A 23,965-nucleotide genomic window follows, 5' to 3' on the forward strand; every position below is an offset into this window, starting at 1 on the left:
TACATTCCTTATATAGCACTGTAGCTCCTCCCACAATTAACTACACCCACACATACCCTTAACCTATTTAATAAATAGAGTCTAAACTCATCCATCCGGTCTAACCACGTGGCTCATCTGATACAAAGGAGAGGGACGCGTAATTCCAGTTCTTACATTCCTGCACCTGGTCAGTACAGTGATAACAGTATCTTAGCTACGTGTAATTAACTAACTGATACTACAAACACATATACATACATATGCCTTGTGGCAATCTTAGCCTGCTAAACTTGTATTTTACTGGAATTACATCACATTCCCCCCTTTGATGCCTCTGATATTTCACAATTACTTGAGGCATCACTTAACCTTGGTTTGCATATACCTCAGGTTACCATGAACCAGACCAGACTTATCTTATGATGTGAATCTTTTAACACTCATCTTCCTGCATTGGTTCTCCTTGATCTAGAGCCTTATACTTATATATCGCCATTATCTGTGCAGCAGCCTTCCTCTCTGCTATACTTCCTATCAGGCTTTGCACAGACCTAACTACTAAGGGTATAAGACACGGTAGGAGTAGACACAACAGTAAAATCAGTAGGACTCCACCTACCACTGCCTTAAGCCCTCCAAACCACTCATACCAGTTACCAAACCAACTACTTGGATTGTACCCTTTCCATACCTGAGTAGGCACATGCACTAGTTTAACCATATGGCTAGTAAGCTCAGCTATTGCTTGCCCTTCGTCATCTATTTGAAGACAGCAATTGCTCAGGTTAAACTTCCCACATACACCTCCCTCTACTGCCAAAAGGTAATCCAAGGCTAATCTATTTTGGTACACTGCTGTCCTCATCCTGGTATTATGCTTCGCTAGAAGATTGAGTGCTTGTGAGGTCTCATTAGTAATAATCTCAACCACCGCCTGTAATCTTATAATACGGTTGAGCATATAAATTGGGGTTCTATAACCAAAGGTACCATCTTCTGCCCACGTGGCTGGCCCATAATAATCTATGATACGCTGGGGAGGCCATTCATTATCTTCCCAGGTGCCTATCTCTAAGGGTCCCCTTTTCTTCCTATGATTCACATCATACACTTTAACACCTAAAGTCTCACCTGTTTCAATCGGTAACAAGAAGAAGGATGGTTTGAGCATACCCAACACACATGCCCCTTCCCAGTCCTGTGGCAACTCCGAATAGGCTTTCTTACCACAGATCCAGTACAAATTTGCTGGGGCTCTCCAGGTAGATGTGATGGATAAATCAAACCACACATCCTTTAAACTGGCATATCTAGCAAACGGGTTAGATGGTTCTGAGACATTTGAAGCCGACCACCAAGTTGTATTTTTAGTATCATCATCATAAGCTTTTTGCCCTAGACAAGTTAATTCTCCTACAGAAGTATTATACATTATTCCTTTCCTTGCTATGCAAACATAACCTATGATGGAGGTCTTTAATCTCCACTCAGATTTACCTCTAACACTCAAATGATAATCGGCTTGTGTAGATATTAGTTGGTCAACTGCCTCAGAACCGGACATTACCTCCTTTGCTTCCCAAGGCCATTGGTCTCCCATGTTAGTACCTCCACACACATAGCAGTTGGTAACATTAAGACTACCGGCAATACTTTCAGCTAGGTCAATGAACAGGTTTTTAGCGTTATGGGGGATCTTATTATCTATACTCATCTCTTCATAAAAGGAATGGTATACTTGATGAGTCTGGGAGGATACCGTATCAGTCTCTATTCCTATAAACAATAATGTCCCAGGATCTAAACCCGTCCCGTATATCTGAAACCCAAATAAATTTCCATACTTATCTAGGAACTTGTCGGGGTTATTAATAAGTATATGGACTGGGTTGCATTCCATAGACTTACAATAAGGGCTAGTCGGCAACTTAGTCACTATCATGTCTTTATCTACTGTCTGTCCCCAAGTCGCCCACCCCACACAAGACCAATATGGACAAAAGTTATAGTCTTTATTTGGGCATCTAGGACTCACATATTTATTTTTACTACTGGGACAAATATATTTATCATTAGACCCATACGTCCTCTCCCATCTAAGATCCCCACATACATTCCACGGTTTTCTACCACTTGATATCGCCTTACATGCATCAAATAGCAGAACACCCGAAGAATGTACGGATTCTAACACCGTCTTATTAATTAGGGTCCCCTGAGGATCTCCATTCCTGAGAGTCAACCAAATTGTACGAGGTTGATACTCTGGACTGAAGCACTTAGGTTCTCCTACTCCTAAATGGCACACACTATAGTCTATATTTAGGTATCTACATCTTGATACCTCTCCTTTACATTCGTATTGTGAATGCCAAATTAGGGTTTGGGAAATATGGTTACCTGTTCTCGTAGTCTTAATGCATACCTCACAGCTAGGAGTGTCGGTACCTCTACCTTCCTGAATATAAAAACACATGTAAATAAACACAATCAAAAGCACATCTTTCGCCGTCATCCTCAGTCTTCGTCCGTGCGATGGAACCTCAGCTTCCAGGATGTGAGGGCTGCAGGGAATGGAGTTCTGCTCGTCTTCACAGGTGTCCCTTCGAGACTTTCCTGGCTTATACACTATGTGTTGGTAAGCGGACAGGCTTTATTATGGCCTTCTCACTCACACCTGTAACAATAAAATTTGTAATCCACAATAATTCCTCGTTACTCCGACTGAGTAGTGCGTTTCAACCGGATCTTGCAGGGATTCTCTGGATCTGCTGTAATTTGCCAAGAATCGACTGCTGCTGGTTTAACCCTGGAGTGATGTATCCACGGAGTTACTTCGGCTACTTTTATCGCTGTAGGGGTAGACAAAAGAACAACATAAGGACCTCTCCACTTGGGCCCTAACGGTACATTATTCCACTCTTTAATCCACACTTGGTCTCCTGGATGATAACTATGAACAGGGGGATAAATATTCACAGGTAATCTATCTTGTACCCATTTCTGTACCTCCTCCATAGTCTTACCCAACTCTACAACCTGCTGCCGGGTAATTCCTTCTCCCAACTGACTCAAGTCCCCCCTTAAGTTACCAAGTACGGGAGGTGGTCGCCCATACATGATTTCAAAAGGAGAGAGGCCCATCCTTCTGGTAGGGGTACTGCGGATTCGCAATAAAGCTATGGGTAAGAGAACGTTCCACTTAAGTTGGGTTTCCTGACACATTTTAGCCAACTGGTTCTTTATAGTTCTATTCATTCTCTCTACCTTACCAGAACTCTGGGGTCTATATGCAGTATGAAGCCTCCACTTTATACCAAGCATATGAGTCAGTTGTTGTAGGCACTGATGAACAAAAGCTGGACCATTGTCCGATCCTATAGAACAGGGTAGTCCATATCGGGGTATTATTTCTCGTAGCAGGAATCTTACAACTTCTCCTGCTTTCTCTGTACGAGTAGGACATGCTTCTACCCAGCCTGAATAGGTGCACACAATTACCAACAGGTAACGATGTCCACCCGATTTAGGCATTACTGTAAAGTCTATTTGTAGATCGGACATGGGGAGTCCCCCCATAAACTGGACTCCTGGTGGCTTTACTGGTCCTTGTCTTGCATTATTCTTAGCACACGTTACACATCTGCGTACAATGGCCTGAGTCAAGTTGGACAATCTTGGTATGTAGAAATGTTTCCTGAGAGATTCTTCAGTACTGTCTCTCCCAGAATGTGTCCCGTTGTGATAATTTTGGACAATTTCTACCGCTAGTGATGCTGGTATGACTATTCTTCCATCTTCTAGCTGATACCACTTGTTCTCCAAATACTTTCCCGGTTCAGTCTTTAACCACTCCTCTTCTTGAGCTGTATAAACTGGAGTCCATTGGGACAGTGGAGTTGGTATAAGAGCAGCTATATGCCCCACATACTCCTGTCTTCCTGATTCAGCAGCACGCTTAGCTGCACTATCTGCCATCCGATTTCCCTTGGTTACATCACCATCTCCTCTCAGATGCGCTCGACAATGTATGATACCGACTTCTTTCGGCTCCCACACTGCTTCCAATAGTTGTAGGATTTCAGCTGCGTACTTGATTTCTTTGCCTTCTGAATTCAGTAGTCCTCTTTCTTTATACAAAGCTCCGTGGGCATGAGTGGTTAAAAACGCATACTTAGAGTCCGTATAGATATTCACTCTTAAACCTTCAGCCAATTGTAACGCTCGTGTTAGTGCTATTAATTCTGCCTTTTGTGCTGATGTTCCTTTCGCCAGTGGCCGAGCTTCTATCACCTTGTCTATTGTTGTCACTGCATATCCTGCATAGCGGATCCCTTCTTTCACATAACTACTGCCGTCGGTGTAATATTGAACATCGGGGTTCTGGATGGGAAAATCACGAAGATCTGGTCTACTTGAAAATACTTCATCCATTACTTCCAAACAATCATGTTGACTTTCAGTAGGTTGTGGCAAAAGGGTAGCTGGATTTAAGGTGTTTACAGTCTCTAAATGCACTCTTGGGTTTTCACACAACATTGCTTGATACTTGGTCATACGGCTGTTACTAAACCAATGATTTCCTTTGTAATCCAACAACGTCTGTACTGCATGTGGGACTCGTACATAAAGTTCTTGACCCAGAGTGAGTTTATCGGCTTCAGCTACTAGCAGGGCGGCTGCAGCTACGGCTCTTAGACAAGGTGGAAGTCCGCTGGCCACTGCATCCAGTTGCTTAGACATGTAGGCAACAGGTCTTTGCCATGATCCCAAGTACTGTGTCAATACTCCCACAGCCATTCTTCTTTGCTCGTGTACATATAAGTAGAATGGTCGTGTGTGATCAGGTAGACCTAATGCTGGGGCACTCATCAAAGCCTTCTTCACATCTTCAAATGCCGTTTGCTGTTCTTGGGTCCATAAGAAGGGGTCGTGCTCTGTACCTTTGATGGCTGCGTACAGAGGTTTTGCCAGTATCGCATAGCTGGGAATCCATATCCTACAGAAGCCTGCTGCCCCCAAGAATTCTCGCACTTGTCTTCTATTCTTGGGTATTGGTATTTGGCAGACAGCTTCTTTTCTCTCTGGCCCCATAATCCTTTGACCTTCAGAGATATGGAATCCCAGATACTTGACAGTTGGCAAACACAACTGAGCCTTCTTCCTGGACACCTTGTATCCTGCCTTCCAGAGAATATGTAGTAGATCGTGCGTTGCTTGCTGACATTTTTCTTTTGTAACTGCTGCTATCAACAAGTCATCTACATATTGTAACAATACACATTCTCCTGGGATAGACTCGAAATCCAGTAGATCTTGACTTAGAGCTGAACCAAATAGGGTAGGTGAATTTTTAAACCCTTGGGGCAGTCTTGTCCAAGTCATTTGGCGTTTTGAGCCCGTTACAGCGTTCTCCCATTGGAAAGCGAAAATACATTGGCTTTCTGCGGCAATTCGGAGGCAAAATAAGGCATCTTTGAGATCTAAGACTGTGAAGTAAGTAGCCCCGCCCGGAATTAAAGCAAGCAGGTTATATGGATTGGGTACAACTGGATGTATGCTAACAACCGCATCATTGACTGCTCTTAAGTCCTGTACAGGTCGATACTCATCTGTACCGGGCTTTTGAACAGGCAGCAATGGGGTGTTCCAGGGGGAAGTACAGAATTTTAGGATACCATACCGTATGAACTTATCCAGATAGGATTGGATGTTCTTCTTAGCCTTCTGCGGAATGTGATATTGTCTTAGGCTCACTGGATAAACCCCATGTTTCAGTTCAATTTTTATTGGTGGAATATTGCGGGCCAGTCCTGGTGGGTTGTTCTCTGCCCAAACTCCTGGTATGTTAAACAATGTCTCATCACTCCTAGGGTTTTGGCTAGTCAACACTGTATAAAGTCGCCACTCTTCTTCCTTTGGTACGGATAAAGTCATAATACCTGAAGGTCCATTAAACTTTAAGGATGTTGTTCCATTTGGTAGGAACGTAATCTGCGCTTGTAATTTTGATAGCATATCACGTCCCAGCAATTGGACTGGACATTCAGGCATATAAAGGAATTGGTGTTTTACTACGTGGCCTCCCAATGTACAGAGTCGACTTTTAAGAACCGGTTTTTCAGCACTTCTTCCAGTTGCTCCTATCACAGTAATAGTCCTTCCAGATGGAGGAGCAACTAGATTAGTCACCACTGAATGTTCAGCACCAGTGTCGATCATGAACGCACTCCTTTTCCCCCCTATTGATACATCGACCATAGGCTCCGCTCGACCAAGGGGGATGGAGCCCGGTCGGTATCAATAGTCCTCCATGACAGTGTCAGCCAATCCTACAAAGTCCCTACCTTCTCTATCGCGGGACCTTTGCGCTGCTGGAATATACCTGTCTTCCCTAACACTTCCTCTGTTCCCATTACTCCCTCTATAACCATTACTCCCTCCGGGGCCTCCTCTACCTCTCGCTCTACCTCTAAAGTTTCCGTAGCCTGCCCTGGGTTGGTCTCTCTCGTACTGCTCTCTTTGCGGACATTCGTTCCTCCAATGCCCTTCTTCCTTGCAATACGCGCATTGATCCCTACTCAAAGGCTCCCTACTCCATCTATTATTGCCTCTATCTGGGCCCCGTTTATCTACGCCTGCGATCGCTACCGCTAGCATATCAACCTTTTTACGCATCTTGCGCTCTTCCTCTTTCTTACTTTCTGTATCCCTGTTCATATAGACCTTATTTGCTACCTCCATTAGTTGGGTGATGGACATACCTGCAAACCCTTCTAACTTTTGTAGCTTGCGCTTAATATCTCCGTATGCTTGGCTGACAAAGGCGGAGTTAACCATTCGGGAATTGTCTGCGTCTTCCGGATTAAAGGGGGTATACAAGCGGTATGCCTCCAATAATCGGTCATAAAAGACACTGGGCGCTTCATCGCTTTTCTGGATCACCTCAACTGTCTTCGACATGTTAATGGCTTTCTTTCCTCCGGCTTTCATGCCAGCAATTATAGCGTCTCTATAGGCTCTGAGTTGAACCATATCAGCACCATTTACGTTCCAATCGGGATCGGTGTTGGGATAGTGTGTCGCGGCCCATGCTGCTGGATTGGCTTGGTTCAAAGCACGGGCTCTATCCTCTAATGCTTTAATGGCTGCTTGATTTATTCTTGTCCTTTCCTCATTGTTAAATAAAGTCATTAGTAACTGCTGGCAATCAGCCCATGTCGGATTATGCGTCTGTACTATTGAGGTGAACAGATCAGTCATAGCTTGTGGTTTCTCAGTATACGAGGAATTATGGGTCTTCCAGTTTAAAAGATCGGTTGTGGTAAATGGGACATATACGAAGACTGGGTCAGCGTGTGCCATTTGACCTGCGGCATCGATATAAGCTGACCCGGGATTCAGACGAAGAGGCATCTGATAGTGCTTTAATTGTTGGGCACCAGTCAACTGTCGGGTTTGGATGGGGCTACGTAGAGAGGCGTCAGTCATGGGTTCCGGTCGGGGAGAGATAGGGTATGGGGATGTGGGAGGTCGGTTTTGGGAAAAGGTCGTAAATAAAACACTTCGAGCCGAGCTAGATGAAGCTTGACCGGAAGTCTGAAGTGGCGCCAAATCAGGATATTCGTTTCTAATGGGGGTGGATTCTGGTTCCGGAAGGGGAGATTTAGTACGAGGGGGGGTGGATCCTGTACTGGAGGAGGAAGCGGAAGTGGATGAGGGTAATGAGGGGAGGGGTGCAGGACTTCCTGCGTTTGCGTCACTTCTTCTTAACGGAAAGTAAGGGGGCGGCAAAGGGATCTCGGACTCAGGGGGCGTGTCCAAAATGGGCCTAACACCAGTCCTAGTGGACGAGCAAGTCCTAGCTACCATGAGGCGACACTGCTCCTCGTGGCATGTCTGGAGCCATTTTGGCGAGTCATTTACGGCCTGTCTCCAACAGTCAATATAAGGAAACTGGCCGTAAAGTTCAGGCCTACCCGATACAGCCACGTGTAAGCGCTGTACCAGAGTTGGATCCAAACTGCCACGTGGCGGCCATGCCGCAACCAAAGTAGGCCACTCCCTAGTACACAAAGTGACCAAACGTACAGGAGACATCTTTACCCCAAAATCACAAACTTTGAATCCCTTTTTAAAATTCTTAACCATACATCCTAAGGGATCCGGAATCGTTGACTGCGACGCACCCATACTTAACAATGGAACGTCGTCGACAACGAATACTATACACGCGTACTATTCAACAGTCACACCCGTTTCCTCTGGCAACAGCACCACGTGGTACGGTTACCAAGTGAAACGTACACAATAACAATAAACACTCAGGGAATTCCCGTACACACACAGCTGTTACACCAGTCACTATATAATCAATATTATGCCCTTTGGCGTAACTATACAGTCACCCACGCTATAATTCTCTATATACGAATTACCCGTCTATAACACACCCCAGTAACATCGTCTTTTACAAATAGCGGTTACAGTACGGTTAGCATAGGTCAAAGCACAAGTTAAGGTCACAATACAATTATTAGTGGTTATGGTGTTAAACATGCAATGGACGACAATGATTAGTACTTATTATACAATGTCAGTAAATATACAGGGTTATGGTACCGTGCACTATAATACAGCAACACACTATTAACACTCTCGCTAGACGGCTGAGCTCGCGCTATCTAACAAGATATACACTTTACTAAAACAATCGTTAACACATTTACAATTCCCAACTAAACTATTGGCCAGTACCTTGAATGGACTACCTAAAACTATATACACCCGTTTTGGTTAGCCACACTGCCCAATCACCACATATATAGCGAGCTAGAGAACCGAATTTACACAGGCGCCTCTTAGTCGCACTATCAAAAGTCTAGTGGGTTCCAAATTTACACGCCTTCCCACTTAGCCCAGATAGGATGAGAACTAGCGAACCGAATTTACACAGGCGCCGCTTAGTCTCCCGGTCCCTCCGACCTAGCGAACGTAATATACACCCTAGAACGCTAGTCTAGACAAGACACCGGTGTCCGGCTAGGGCTATTTACACCAGGACCCCGCCTGACTAACCAAATCAAACGGTCTGACTAAAGAGCGTTCGATCGAGCGGTGCGCCTTCGCTCCTTCCCTCCGACAGAGGGGGCAGATACACAGATTCAAAACCCCTTTGGGCCTACCGCACAATCGGTATACCCCTAGTGGGTCCTGCCGTCTAAAACAGCAGTTGTCTTACCTCCTCGTTCCTGAACCTGAGTTCACACTCATCGACGGGGACACCCCAGCACTTCTCACGTAGAGGCCGATGATCTCCTGGACAACAGACCAGTGGCGCCGAGACGAAGGGAGGTCCACGCAGAAGTTCAGGGGTGCAGCCGTAGAGAACGTGGGCAAAGATAGACCGTCTCACGCCTCTGCCTCTCAGCTACCGTTGAACGATGAGCTTCCCGGCCAATGCACCAAATGATACCGGAGAAACTGACGGAAGCCAAGCACAGAGAGATGGACACAGGTTTCTTCAGGAAGGAAGAGATTCTTTATTGGATCACCGATCGGGACTCAGAGGGACTAGCGTCACCAAAATACAGCAAAGTCTGAGTACTGAATACATAGAGTACATTCCTTATATAGCACTGTAGCTCCTCCCACAATTAACTACACCCACACATACCCTTAACCTATTTAATAAATAGAGTCTAAACTCATCCATCCGGTCTAACCACGTGGCTCATCTGATACAAAGGAGAGGGACGCGTAATTCCAGTTCTTACATTCCTGCACCTGGTCAGTACAGTGATAACAGTATCTTAGCTACGTGTAATTAACTAACTGATACTACAAACACATATACATACATATGCCTTGTGGCAATCTTAGCCTGCTAAACTTGTATTTTACTGGAATTACATCACACTAGGATACCTTTTTTTTTTCCTTTATTTTATTGAGTTATCTCAATAATGGATTGAAAATGGTTTACTATAGCCGGGTACCTTCAAATCCTTTTAATAACTGTTTCTTTAAGTGTAGACGGGCTAACACAGAATATAGACTTTCTTTGTGTTATTGAACTACATTAAGACTATTTGACATGAGGCAATGGTTCTTAACCTCTGCATTACTACAGACAATTTCGTGCCCTTTGCCACTTGAGTGAGTCGTTAGTGGTTGGAACTGACATATATTTATCAACCCTTTAATAAATAGTTAAATAGTTTATAAATAAATAGTTTTTGCAGTGTAACTGCATTTTTGGAGATCACTTTTACATTGGGAAGAATCTAATAAATGTATCTTATCATTATAATAACACTATATTGCATATTACACTGGAAAAATGGGTAACTGAGACTGATTTTTCCTTTCTAAGAATTGGTTGCTAGCCTAATGCTAGTATTCATTATTTGGAACTTTTTTGAAATGTTTACATTTGAAAAAAAAAAAAAAACACGCCTATAGTGGCTATCAGATTGACATCTACTAGAGATACTTCCTGCTTAAGACCTTTCATTTTTAGCATCCTCACTCTCAACATAGTGATGCCTAATACGCCTAATGCTTCTGATAGAGAGTCATTGAAATAAATGCTTGTCTATGAGAAGCATTGGTTTGGTGGAGATTGACAATTACCATGCACGCACCATCGGTCCATAATGCTTCTCTGTGAAGGATCTCATCGTGGGTGGATAGGCTGCAGCGAGGAGACTGTCCTTGCACTGGATTACATGTACGTTTAATCTTCTTCGGTAACAAAGGTGGACTTGAATCTATAACTAGTAAGGAACAAATCCAGCTTAAAAATAAATATATGTATATTTTTGAAGGTAGACTGTTTATTTACCATCTCTCACCACTGGTACATTTATCTTCAGGTTTTTCTCGATTAATTGAAGCATTACCTGTTTGAACAAACATGCAAACATGGTTTTTATAGACAAATTGACTTTAAAATTGATGTTAACTTGTTAATTATTTTAGTCAAATCATCAGTACATAAAAGGTCTTTCAATGTGTCACAGTTGTTAACCTTATTAAACTGATGTTTTCCATATGAGCTATGCATAATCCTTAATATGGCTAATAAATGTCAAACATTTTTTTGTATCCTTGTTGAGTTATTGTAAGAAGCATTCTTTTTATAGTTGCATTACAAAGCTAGTTAACATTCTGATTAGATGTGCCTAATGCTGCCTAGATAATCTTAGCAATATACAATATGTGTCGATCAGATTATTATATGAGGCAGGTCTATATCAAAGGAACACACAAAACACCTAGAGTACTTTAGCTTGCTTAAAGGACCACTATAGTGCCAGGAAAACAAACTTGTTTTCCTGGCACTATAGTGTTAATAGGTCCCCCCCACCCTCATGGCCCCCCTCCCGTCGGGCTCTAGGGGGAGGAAGGGGTTAAACACTTACCTTTCTCCAGCGCCGAGGGAGCTCGGCGCTGGGGACTCTCCTCCCTCTTCCGACGAATGCACATGCGCGGCATCTGCGCGCGCATTCAGTCAGTCCATAGGAAGCATTTCTCAATGCTTTCCTATGGACACTGGCGTCTTCTCACTGTGAAAATCAGTGAGACAGCCACTAGAGGCTGGATTAACCCTATTGTAAACTGCTATGTTTTCAGCTGCAGGGTTAACCCTAAATGGACCTGGCACCCAGACCACTTCATTGAGCTGAAGTGGTCTGGGTGCCTATAGTGGTCCTTTAATTGGACATCCACAGAAAGTCTGGGCTGGTAAAGAAGGGGCGGCTTGCAAAGGCTACAGCTAGAGATTTGTATCTTTTGCAAACTGTTTTTGTAATACCTCAATGAAAAAAATCATAATTAAATGCATGAATGTTTTCATTATGGTATACCTACTAAATAGTGATCTATTTTATTTTTTCATTTGGGCAGTGGAGTCTCCCTTTAAATTTAACAAAAGATAACCAATTTAAAAAAAAAAAAAATGAAAGAAAGAAAGAAAATCATATGCAGCAAAAATGACATTTTGACATTAGTATCTGCAGAGACGAATCACAATCACCAAAGATTTAAAAGAGAGAAAGGGTGAGAGGCTAGCTAAAACATTTGAGAATTGTTACAAATGTTGTCACTGAGTGGCACTGACAAGCTGCTACCTTAAATGTGTGTCACTAACGTTAGTGAACACCGACTGTTTCCATACTGCAAAATCTTACGAATTGTTATTATTCTTGACTAACTAAAGTTTTAATTTCTCCCATAGAGAATAGCAGGCGATGTTTCAATGCTAGATGCTAGTGGTATCATGCCAGTTTTTCTTTTTAAATATTTGTGAGATTTACTGATCTGATTCACGTTATTAGAAAGTAGTGTAAATGTACAACACAAGCATATTAAAAACAAACTGGCATAAAGCCTTCAAAGTAGCACTGATATTGGATATGCCGAGATTATTATTATTACTATTACTAAAGCACCAACAATTTTTGCAGCGCTGTATGGGTGGAATTGCAGACAAGTATTTGTAACAAGACGCATGGGATGCACAGGAACATACAATATTGAGGGTCCTGCTCAAACTAGCTTACATTCTTGAGGGAGTGGGGTAAAGTGACACAAGGGGTTAAGGGTCAGCTATTTTTCATACACAGAAAAAAGTAGGTTGCTAGAATAATTTTCAATCAAGGCTTATTTTATTTATTTATTTTTGAATGACAATTGCAGGAAATGAAGGTGGGTTACCAAGGTGCAGGGAGGGAAAGTTATTAACAGTCTAATTGATATGATTTATGAAGAAGTGAGTTTTACATTTTTTGGGGGGAAGTAATGGAGACTGGATGAGAGTCTAACAGAACAGGGAAGTAAGTTTGATAGAAACTGTAGGGACTGACAAAAGGGGGAGACGTGGGAGGTGCGTGGCGGACAGGAAGATGATAATAATGTGAAGTCTCTCTCTAGTACCTGCATTTCCAAATGATGTCAAGAGCACTGCCTAAAATTATAGAAGGGGGAACAGATATCCCGTACCATGAGTGCTGAGATGATTGATAGGCAGAAATCATTTGAAAAGCTTATCCAAAAGTATTAACTGTGGCCATAGTATTGAATAAATATGCACTTTGCATTGTTTTGCGGCATATTAATTTTGTGTGAGCATTACACCTAGGAAAAATATTGCTATATCTGCATTTTGACATTAACCCCTTAAGGACCAAACTTCTGGAATAAAAGGGAATCATGACATGTCACACATGTCATGTGTCCTTAAGGGGTTAAAAACATTAAACATTTGCCTCTAGTAGGAGAATCTGTCGACAGATTTCTAGGCAATGACCAGTCTTTAATCATTGAAAGATTTTCTTATCTTTTTTTATTTTGGGGAAGAAATGTATATTTTAATTGGATGTGCTGGTGATATTCTGGCCCCAGGGTATGCATAGCTTTGTGCGCATATTATTCAGAAATATCACAAACAAAAATCTTCTTTAAAATATCAGACTGTCTATAAACTGTATCTCTATATCGTGCCATTGTTATTAAGTGAAAGATAATTAATGTTTATGAGTTCACACACCTTATTCAATTGAGCCTTCATGTGATGTTATTTATTCAGGAAGACCTTGCTGCTGAAAGAAAGAAGCAAACGGTCGTAGAGCAAGTCATGATAGACCACCTTTCTAGGTATAGTACATTCCTGTGGTTAAATATATACGTTTAATGTTTCATGTGTAATTGCTAATATCAGTCAGATACACTAGTGATGGCTGGGAGAAGTGACAAAACTTGACACCTTTTGTCAAGCGGAGGAAAAATACATAAGGCAAGGTAGTCCATACTTTTTTTTTATTTAAGGTAAGTATAGGGTGACAGAGCTGCTTTAAGACAGTGATGTTAAACAGAACCTACATATGTTGTGCAGAATTGTACTCTACAAAAAAATCTCTACAGACTTCTTCCCCTCGCCCTCTTTCATTCTCTTTCTGTTTTTTTCTTTCTCTTTTTGTTTGCCCTTTCTGGTCAATTTTTCCTCTCTTTGCTTTTTTTTTTTTTTGTCTTTTTATTTTTTTATTCAAGTGAGAATTGTCGGACATTCAAAGTGAATTCAGTTGTGGAAGCCAGGAGTGGCGCGCATGGAACCCGGGTAAGAAATCAAACCATTCTAAAATGGTTTGACTACTTACAATGGGTAGGTGCCAAGGCACTTCTGGCACAATAACCATTACTAAGAGCTGTAGAGGTTATGGTTCTTAGAGTATTCCTTAAAGTGTTACTCCCAGACTTCATCTTCTGCCATCACATTGTTCCCTTAAGTTAAACTGAGTTTTAATTTCAGAGCAATAAATATAAATTTAAATTGTATGCTGTTTAATATTAATAATAATAATATTTATTATAGGCATTTATAATTAACAATGTACATATATTTAATTATGTTATGTTTTCTATATTTTAGGGCTGTTATTAGTGACCCGGAACAAAATAAAAGTCCATCCGTTTTTGTTAATCCTCAACAAGACTTGTCATCTGCACCTGTACGCTTCCGAAAGAGAACCTTACATGAGACCAAGTAATTGATTTTTACTACATAGCGATATTCAGTTGAGTGACTACATAGAGTGGAAATCATTTTGTTATTCAGATAATGACTGACTCAAATGGTAAAAAGTGCCTCACATGACAAATTACATGTGTTTTTTCTATTCGATCAATTATCCAGGTAACACAATTAACACAATCTAATTTAATGGCCACTTTAGCACTTTAGAGAATCCAGCTACTCTGTGGTATCTAATTTCTAAATATAGGGATTAGAAGTCCACTCTATGTAATGAAAGTCACTATTGTGACGTCAGTGGCAGATTGAGAGAAAAGTCTTTTAAATGCCTGTGCCACTTTATGGATGATATTTATAATTTTTTGTCATATGTCAGCAGTTTCAGGCAAAACGCTTCAATGCTAAGAACTCTGATTGAGTAGCACTGGAGTTTATGGAATAAAATCCTTAATCTACGATGTTCCATTTTTTTTTAGTGCTTTAGGTGTTAACCTTATGTCTGTTTTTGATTATATTATTATAATAATTTCAAGAGAAATTGCCTCTTATAAATCTGCTTGGTAACACCTCCCAGCTGTCAAGCAGATATTGGGGGTTAGAACATAGTATTATAAAAATAAACATATATCCATACCACCCAACATTGGCGTACTAAGAAGCGGTACACAGGTGGGAGAGGGCAGGCCAGTGACGCAATCTGTAATAGCATGCCAGCCCACTTATGGAGGACCATGCACAGAGAACTGTTTCAGCATGCTACACTTTTTGTGAACAATTCCCTGTTGTCTCAAAAAATGAAACAGGACCCTAAAATGTCCCGACAAAATTAGGATTGTTGGGAGGCATGCATATCTAATTGTTGTGTTCCTTTAAATCTTAATAATTGACCTAAAGGAGGATATGGTTAGCCCTACTGCTTTAAAACATCTAGGCTTTGTAACCCCATGACTTTTCAACCAAAACCATAATTCCATAATGTTTTATGGCACATAATCTGAGTTTGCCATAGATCACCTCTGCCATGCTAGATGTTGTGAACTGAAAGCTCTTAAGGCAGCATGGAAGATGTAGTCAACATTTTTTCTTGCCTGGCAAAGGTTGCCAAAACCTTTTCCAAGTTATTGTTTTTATTTTAAACCAGCAAGACATAATTTAGGACATCTAAACTGATTCAAATAGGCTTTATTGACACAATTACATTGAATAATACATTGGTTTACCCAGTGACCGGAAATTATGTGCCCAGTTGAAATTTCTTGAACATGACCTGATTGAAACAAATATTTTCACTCCGTTTTCTATGTCTGTTTGAATAATTTCGTAATGTGAAATGTACTTTTTTATTTTAACAGGATTAAAACAAGCTCATCCTTTACAGAAAACATGCTGTCAAACAAGATGCGCTTTGATGCCCGAATTATATGCAGGTAATTATACATCAAGAAATGGCGTCAATACAACGAAAAGCCAAACGGCACTACAGTTAATCAGCCTCTCCTTCCATGAAGGTTAAGCAAATGATGAAATATCACTTGAAGGGTTATAGTCAAAGAATAGACACAAGAAGGCATGATAAATTGTATCCTGGAATTAAAGGAAAATAATCAAAATCTAAAAAATTGCTGGTTTTACTTCTAGAAAGTTGCAGCCAAGTTTGATATTTTTGTTTGGCCAAGTTTGCACTTGGAATTAGCTTTAAAATCTAATTGAGAAATTATAGCTAAGAGATCACAATATCGCAAACAAGAGGGAGCAGGGACACATAAGGGTGTATTGAATAAAAGGTCTAATGCAAACCGAGCTGTAACTATAGCTGAGTTGGAGATTTTTCCAGTCCAGCTATATTGGCCTTTATTTTGCTATTCAGTTTTTTAATTTGTTACCATTCACTGTTTTGTAAATAAATCTCAGATGATTGAGCTGGCTAGGATTTTAATCTCTGCAAGAACACATTTGTAAGGTTTTCAGATTGTGTCTGTAAGCATGGGCATTTGCAGGAATCTCTACGGGGGGCAGACAGGGGGGGGGGGTTAATAGTAATGACATCCATGCTTGGCCCCTTTTTGGCAGTATCATGAAGGGGAGGGGCCTAGTCATTATCACATAAAGTCAGGGTGACCAGATTTTGGAAATAAAAAACCAGGACACCCATTGGGGTGGGACAGGATACGTAAATATGGTTTTCACAACTATGGTCTCAGGAATACATGTAACCAGAATGTTCCTTTAATTTGCTTAAATGAACTATAGTGTTCCTTTAATCAAATTGAAGGAACATTCTGGTTACCATAACAACTTAATCTAAATGAAAATACTATGATGCCAGGAGGCCCCTGGGCACAGAGTATCAGGAAGTGCAGATTGACGTCAGGCATGGGTGCCACAGATTGGCTAGAGTGGTCAGCTGATGCTCTAAGCCAATCGCTAGTTCCCAGTTCATAAAAATGTTTTACTTTTTTATGAATGGGGATTTAGTGATTGGCTTAGAGTGCCAGCTGACCAATCTGCGGCACCCCTACCAGCGGCACTCTGAGCTTCCTGACACTCAGTAAATAAAAGTGAACACATTAACACTGATATTTTTTTACCTGGGGAGATGAGAAGGTCCAAAGTTTTCCTGCTAGGCCCAGGTACCAAAGCCTTGTGATGTGGTGTCCAGAATTAAGTGGAGGGATCACTTCACTTGTCCTTCCTGCTCCAATCTTCTTTTCTTCTCCTTCATTTGGCATAGTCTTCTTTTTATTCTGACACTGTCTTCTCCTTGGCTCCTTCTGCTCCTTTCTTCAGCTTCTTTTGCGCCTTTCTGCTCCTTTCTCTTCCTGATCCCTTTTGCTCCTTATGACCCTTCCTGCTCCTTGCTCACCCTTCCTGTTACTTGCAGACCATTCCTGCTCCTTTCTGTTCCTTTCTGCTCCTTCTCCTAGTGTACCCTTGTGCTCCTTCTGCCCCTTCCAACTCCCTGCTGACTCTTTCTGCGCCTTCTCCTACTTTACCTGTGTGCTACTTCTGATTCTTTCTGCTCTTTTTATCTTTGTGCACCTTCTGTCCCTTTTTGCTCCTTGCTGTCCCTTCCTGCTCCTTCTGTCCCTTCCTGCTCCTTGCTGACCCTTCCTGCTCATTGCTGTCCCTTCCTGCTCATTTCTGTTCCCTTCTGCTCCTTCTACTTTACCTCTGTGCTCCTTCTGCATATTCCAGCTCGTTGCTGACCCTTTCTGCTCCTTTCTGCTTTTTCTCCTACTTTACCTTTGTGCTCCTTCTGATTCTTTCTGCTCCTTTACCTTTATGCTCCTTCTGTCCCGTTGTGCTCCTTGCTGCCCCTTTCTGCTACTTGCTGTCCCTTCTCCTACTTTACCATTGTGCTCCTACTGATTATTTCTGCTCCTTGCAGACCAGTCCATCTCATTTCTTTTACTTTCTGCTCCTTCTCCTAATTTACCTTTGTGCTCCTTGCAGACCCTTTCTGCTCCTTAAAGGGACAACTTACAGCTTAATGTAGTTGTTCAGGTGAGTTTAATCATTGCCTTCAGGCATTTTCATGCAAACACTGTCTTTTCAGAGAAAATGCAGTGTTTACATTGCCTCTTGGGACACCTCCAATTGGCCACTCCTCAGATGGCCACTGTACAATAAGCAGCTCTGCTGTTCAGCACCTCCATGCTCTGCATGGGAACGCTGAATTTTCATCATAGAGATGCATTGATTAAAATGCGGGGCGGGGTGGGGCCAGCACCGGCACACCCGCGTGGCGCTGGAAATAAGGTGAGTTTTTTTTTAAAGGAGCACTATAGTGTCAGGAACACAAACATGTATAAAAAACCCACCATCTAGCCACCCTGGTCCCCTCATGCCTCCCTAAATATAGTAAAATCTTACTTGTATTCAAGTCTGCAGCTGCTTACTTTGTCCCTGTTTCTTTTAGACCTGCCCACTGCCTGCTGACATCAGCATAAGTGGTAGCCTGATCCAATCACAATGCTTCCCCATAGGATTGGCTGAGACTGACAAAGAGGCAGATCAGGGGCAGAGCCAGCACAATTCAAACACAGCCCTGGCCATTCAGCATCTCCTCATAGAGATGGATTGAATCAATGAATCTCTATGAGGAAAGTTTAGTGTCTGCATGCAGAGGGAGGAGACACTAAACGTTTGGATGCATTTTAGGCAGCCATGACCTAGGAAGGATCTCTAACAGCCATCTGAGGAGTGGCCAGTGAAATTATCACTAGGCTGTAATGTAAACACTGCATTTTCTCTGAAAAGTCTGGCTGTAGGAATATGGGTGAGGAAAGCTATAGATGCATGGTGGGGGTCTGTATTCCTTACATCAAATGTGGGAATGTGGGTCACTGGCAGGGGGCATTAATTGGGGGACATAGGGGTGATAAATGAACTGGGAATGAAGCGGAAGAGGCATATTAACTAAACGGACAGGCAGGAGAGGAAGTTAAACGTGGAATAGGCTAGTATGTATATCCCTTGGCAATAGACAATCTATTAGTATTTAACAACAACAGTTTTAATATTATAGATGATTGATGTTGACTGTTATGTTTCCATGATCTAGTATACAGATTTCCCATAGTTTATTATATAGTGCTGTAGTCAGTGCTGATGCATGATACCCTGGTGTCTCCTTGCCAAGGTTCTTCATACAGAAGCAAGATGTAAATCTATACTGTTTACACGTGAGTCACAGCATCAAGGGCAAAAACTGCTTCTCAATGACCTTTCTGTGACATTATCAAATGATTGAAATATAACCCAATAAAAAGCTCATTTGATCTTAAGAATCTTTTGCAGACTTTGGTTAGGTGTGATTTATTTTTAAACAAGACGCCTACAAATTTCATCCTCACTCCTCTTAAAAGGATTTGGAACAACTAATTCCTTAGCATATCTCAGTGATTCATACGATTAGCTCAGGGGCATTGCAGACTTGCTTTTTTCCTCAGTTACATTGCTAGGAGTAACAGATGAAGACCTTCAGTGGGTTGGTTATGTTGGTTTCGACTGTAGATTTAATAACTTGCAGTATTCCTAAATTTTTTAAAGAATATTAAAAAGAGAAAACAGGTAATAACTATGCACAATGTGTTATATTACAAGGTACAGGAAGATACATGATGTAGGTAAACCATTGTGAAATGTTTGTCACAGTTTTTGTCACATTGCCAAAATAACATTCACACACGAACATTACTAACAAGTATACCGATATATCTGGTCTATAAAGATGTAGCACACACACACACTCACTCTCTCTCTCTCTCTTGTACTACACTACTGCATGTAAATATACACACTGACATTACCCACACAAGAAAAACCTGCATTCACCCATACTGGCACTAAACAAATTCACATTTACACTGGAAAATACACACACACATCCACAAATGTGTCACCCACTCAAAAGACACATACATTCACAATATATGCATCACAGGCAAAATAACATCAGCCACAACATTAAAACCACTGACAGGTGAAAGGAATAGCAATGATTATATCGTTACAATGTCACCTGTCAAGGAGTGGGATATATTCGCCAACAAATGAACTGTCAGTTCATGAATATCATGTGTTGGAAGCAGGAAAATGGGCAAGTGAAAATATCTGAGTGACTTTGATAAGGTTCACATGGTGATGGCTATGCCACTGGGTCAGAGCATCTCCAAAACAGCAAGTCTTGTAGGGGGTTTCCGGTAAGCAGTGGACAACCAGTAAACTGGCATGAGGATCATGGGTGCCCAAGGCTGATTGATGCGAAGACCTAGTATGGCTGGTCTGATCACACAGAGGAGGCCCAAATTGCAGGAAAACTGAATGCTGGCCATGATAGAAAGGTGTCAGTGCTCACAGTGCATTACAGTTTTCTGCATATGGAGCTGCATAGCCGCAGACTAGTCAAGAGTGCCCATGATGACCCCTGTCCACTGCCAAAAGTGCCTTCAGTGGGAACATGAGTTTCAGAACTGGACAATAGAGCAGTGGAAGAAGGTTGCCTGGTTTAATGAATCACATTTTAATTTCGATCAGGTGGATGGCTGGTGTGGGAAGAAGGCATGCCCTGGACAATGTTTTGATGGGAAACCTTATGACATTCATGTGGATTTTACTTTGACACATGCCACCTACCTAGAGATTGTTTAAAACCACATACACCCCTTCTTGGCAATGCTGCTCCTTGTTGACATTGGCCTATATTAACAGGATATAACATCCTGCCACACTGCATGAATTGTTCAGGAATGGTGTGAGGAACATAACAAATAGTTCAAGGTGATACCTTGGCATCCAAATTCCCCAGATCTTAATCCAATTGAACATCTGTGTGGGGAAGACCACACAGGGCAATGGCTGATGACATCATCGCTCTGTGCAGGGAGTGAAGCAGGAGCCTAACAGTCAGATTCTATCTCAGTCTGACTAAAGGTTTATGAATATGGCAGAGGAATGTAGTGTTCTGTGAAAGTAGGGGTCATCTTTTCAGGTATTTTTACATATATTTAATTTTCAATAAAAAATATCACATATTTTTATTATGTGCTGCAAGGATTCCTATCCTAAAAAAAAAACTGCTGACGGTTCTCCTTTAAGGATCCTGTTCTAAAATGTATAACATTAACAATGGCAAATAAGTTAAATGATGCATTCTGGAGTAAAGGACTTTAGAGACTGGAAGGTCATGTTGGCAAAAGAATTGTATTGATCCTTAATATCCTGTGAGTTACCGTTATATACTGCCATCATACATGGTTTTTCAGCATCACAGAATAGTTTCAGTTATACAATATAATCTCAGTTTAACCAGCAATACAGACTGTTTTGAAATATGTGATTTAGATTCCTTCATTAAATGTGTATATGCATATGTTTTATAGTTTACAACGATTGTTACTGCGGTACAGGCTGCATTAATGCATTTTATGTTGGTTTAATGTTGCCTTTAGGTACAAGGTTGATGTAAATCTATATTGCTTACATGTGAGTCACTGCATCAAGGACAGAATAGATTTTTTTTCTATCACCTTTCAATGACATTATATAACAATTGAGATATAACCCAATAAAAAAACTATTGGGTTATTCCTAAATCATTTCAGTTGCTGAGATGAATTGTTGCCCAGATCCCCGCTACCAGTTTGTCCATGTAATTACGTTAAACTAAGAATATATTATGAAATCCTTAAACCCCTCTTTACCCATGATTAATTTAAATACATTTGAAAATGAATTACCAGTACCTTATGGGTTTATTTATAAAACAATAAATTGTAGTGTACTGAAAATCGAATTGCAAAATTGCGAAATTTATATGATTTGGAAAAACATTCAAAGTCAACCATAGTTCCACACAGCTAACCTATTTGAGTGTACATTTTGCAATTTGGTTTTCAGTTCATTACAATTTGGTGTTTATGTGTTATCCAATAAGGGATCTGGTTGGGTCCATTGGACTCAGGCTGAACTTTTATGGGGAAGCACTTCAGCATACCTCCCAAGTATCCCTATTTTGGAGGGACAGTTCCTATTTTGGGCCCAAATACATCCATTGCTCTTTTCTATCCCCTGTCCCTTTTTTCTAGAAGCTCTATATACTTGCTGTGTCTGAGTGTATAACAGAGCTCCACAGCAAATAATACTCACAGTAATATAAAACGATAATATAAGTGTTTAGAAATCAGTCTGGGTGAATAATATACATTGTTCTTGTTTTAAATCACATTTTAGTTACATAAATTGTTTTTAGTTAGTCACCACAAATTTCTCAGAATAGCCCACCCCCAATCACACCACTAATATTAAAGTGCCCCTTTCTGTTCATTTGGAATGTTGGGTAGTATGCTTCAAACATTAAAGAGGCAGCAGATTCAGATGCAGAACCCTCAAGATATGAAAGTATCTGTGATTGTGTGTGTGCCTGTGTGAATGAGTGGGTATCTGTGTGTGTGCGCCTACATATGTATGTTGCTAAGTAGGTGTGTCTGTGTTTTGTTGGCTACATATTAGTGAGTGATGGTTATGTACGTTTTAGTTGTGTATGGTTATGCGCTGTGGCGTTTGGCATGGACACTGGGTTGTGGGCAGCATTTTGTTTGTGGCCCTTTGTAGCAAAATGTGTTGGACGAGCCCTGGATTAGTGATATAATGAAGAAAGGCATGAGGAGAGAATGGTGTGAATCATTAATACCATTAAAGATTCACACATGACAACCTTGGGGAAATGTGTGCATGTATTTTACCTAATATATAAAGTATGTAGTACGTATAATGTCATTTAAAAAAAATCTTTCCCTTTTCCAGAAATGGACGTGATGCCTGTAGAGAACTTATTGGGTTTTTCTTTGCACATGATAAGTCGATAACAATTTATGAATATCGTCAGTTTGGAAAAAATAGGTAAGTCAAGGCATTCTTTTACATTCATTCATTCATTACAGTTATGTCAATATACACCAACATGTGTGAGTAAGCATGTAACATAAGTGCTCAATAAATAGAAAAATACAAAAAACTGTTTGTGAAGGGACATAAAAAAAAACTGTAAAAAATCACAAACAATAACTCTTTAAAAAAAAATTCAGTTTTACTGCTTTATATCTGCCGCCAGGCCGAACACGTGGCACAATTAGTTTTCAGTTGTTTTTGTGTAGTTATTACCGTATGTAGATAAAACAGTGCAAAACAAGATTGTTTCTTTTTTAGAAAGAATAGTAAGATCAAAGTTTTCATTATTTAGATTCTGGCTTGGTAAACACTCACCACTGTATTTTCTTGTATCCTGACCAGTGTGTTATGTTCTATAATTACATATATTGTATAAAATTTTTACCTGGAGCTGTGCTGTGGTATTATATGGTATTGGCCACGGTGATAATATATGCCTTTACAGAACACAGTGCAGTGGCAGACTAATATGGTCTTTTTTTTGTCATAACATCGCTTTTAATATTTTACAGATTCAAAAGCTAAGTGCCATGAGTAAGACCCTGACTTACATATTTTCACAAGCAATTCAATATATTCCATTTTAGTCTTAATTTTCTTTTTTTTTTTTATTTAAATTCTTTATTTTGACCGTGCATAGAGAAACATACAGTAGTGCACAGCCACAACAGCTTGTGCCAGAGAGTAGTACAACAATATTCATTGACATTTGTGTGGCCTGTTAATTCTCGCACTTTTTATATTTTTGTCGCGGCCTAGTACGTGGTATCTCATGGCTAGGGGTATGTGCCCGGTACTGTGATGGGAACTCATCATCTCGTTTGGGTTCCTTGGCCAGGTAAAGCCTTTATTTAGTCTGAGGTCAGTCGTGGCGGTGGGTCCCTAATCGGTTCAGAGTATATGCGTGGATCTATGCGGGCCGTACCTTATTGTGAGTGGTGTTCAGGGGGTAGGTTCCCTACAGAGTAGGGTCCTGTCCTGTTCTATCCCGCAGTGTGT

The 23,965-nt window shown here is 41.0% G+C and overlaps 1 protein-coding gene across 1 annotated transcript in view; it reads left to right on the top strand.

The window, feature by feature from the left end:
• CAPS2 (calcyphosine 2) overlaps window positions 1–23,965 on the top strand; it is an 89,660-nt gene that overhangs the window by 25,011 nt on the left and 40,684 nt on the right. The window contains exons 9-12 of the mRNA XM_063446994.1: window positions 13,574–13,641; window positions 14,414–14,527; window positions 15,868–15,942; window positions 22,823–22,918. Of these exons, the coding sequence (XP_063303064.1) occupies window positions 13,574–13,641; window positions 14,414–14,527; window positions 15,868–15,942; window positions 22,823–22,918 (353 nt within the window). The remainder of the gene's footprint in view (window positions 1–13,573; window positions 13,642–14,413; window positions 14,528–15,867; window positions 15,943–22,822; window positions 22,919–23,965) is intronic.

Source organism: Pelobates fuscus, chromosome 3 (assembly GCF_036172605.1).
Source record: "Pelobates fuscus isolate aPelFus1 chromosome 3, aPelFus1.pri, whole genome shotgun sequence".
Classification (NCBI taxonomy): Eukaryota; Metazoa; Chordata; class Amphibia; order Anura; family Pelobatidae; genus Pelobates; species Pelobates fuscus.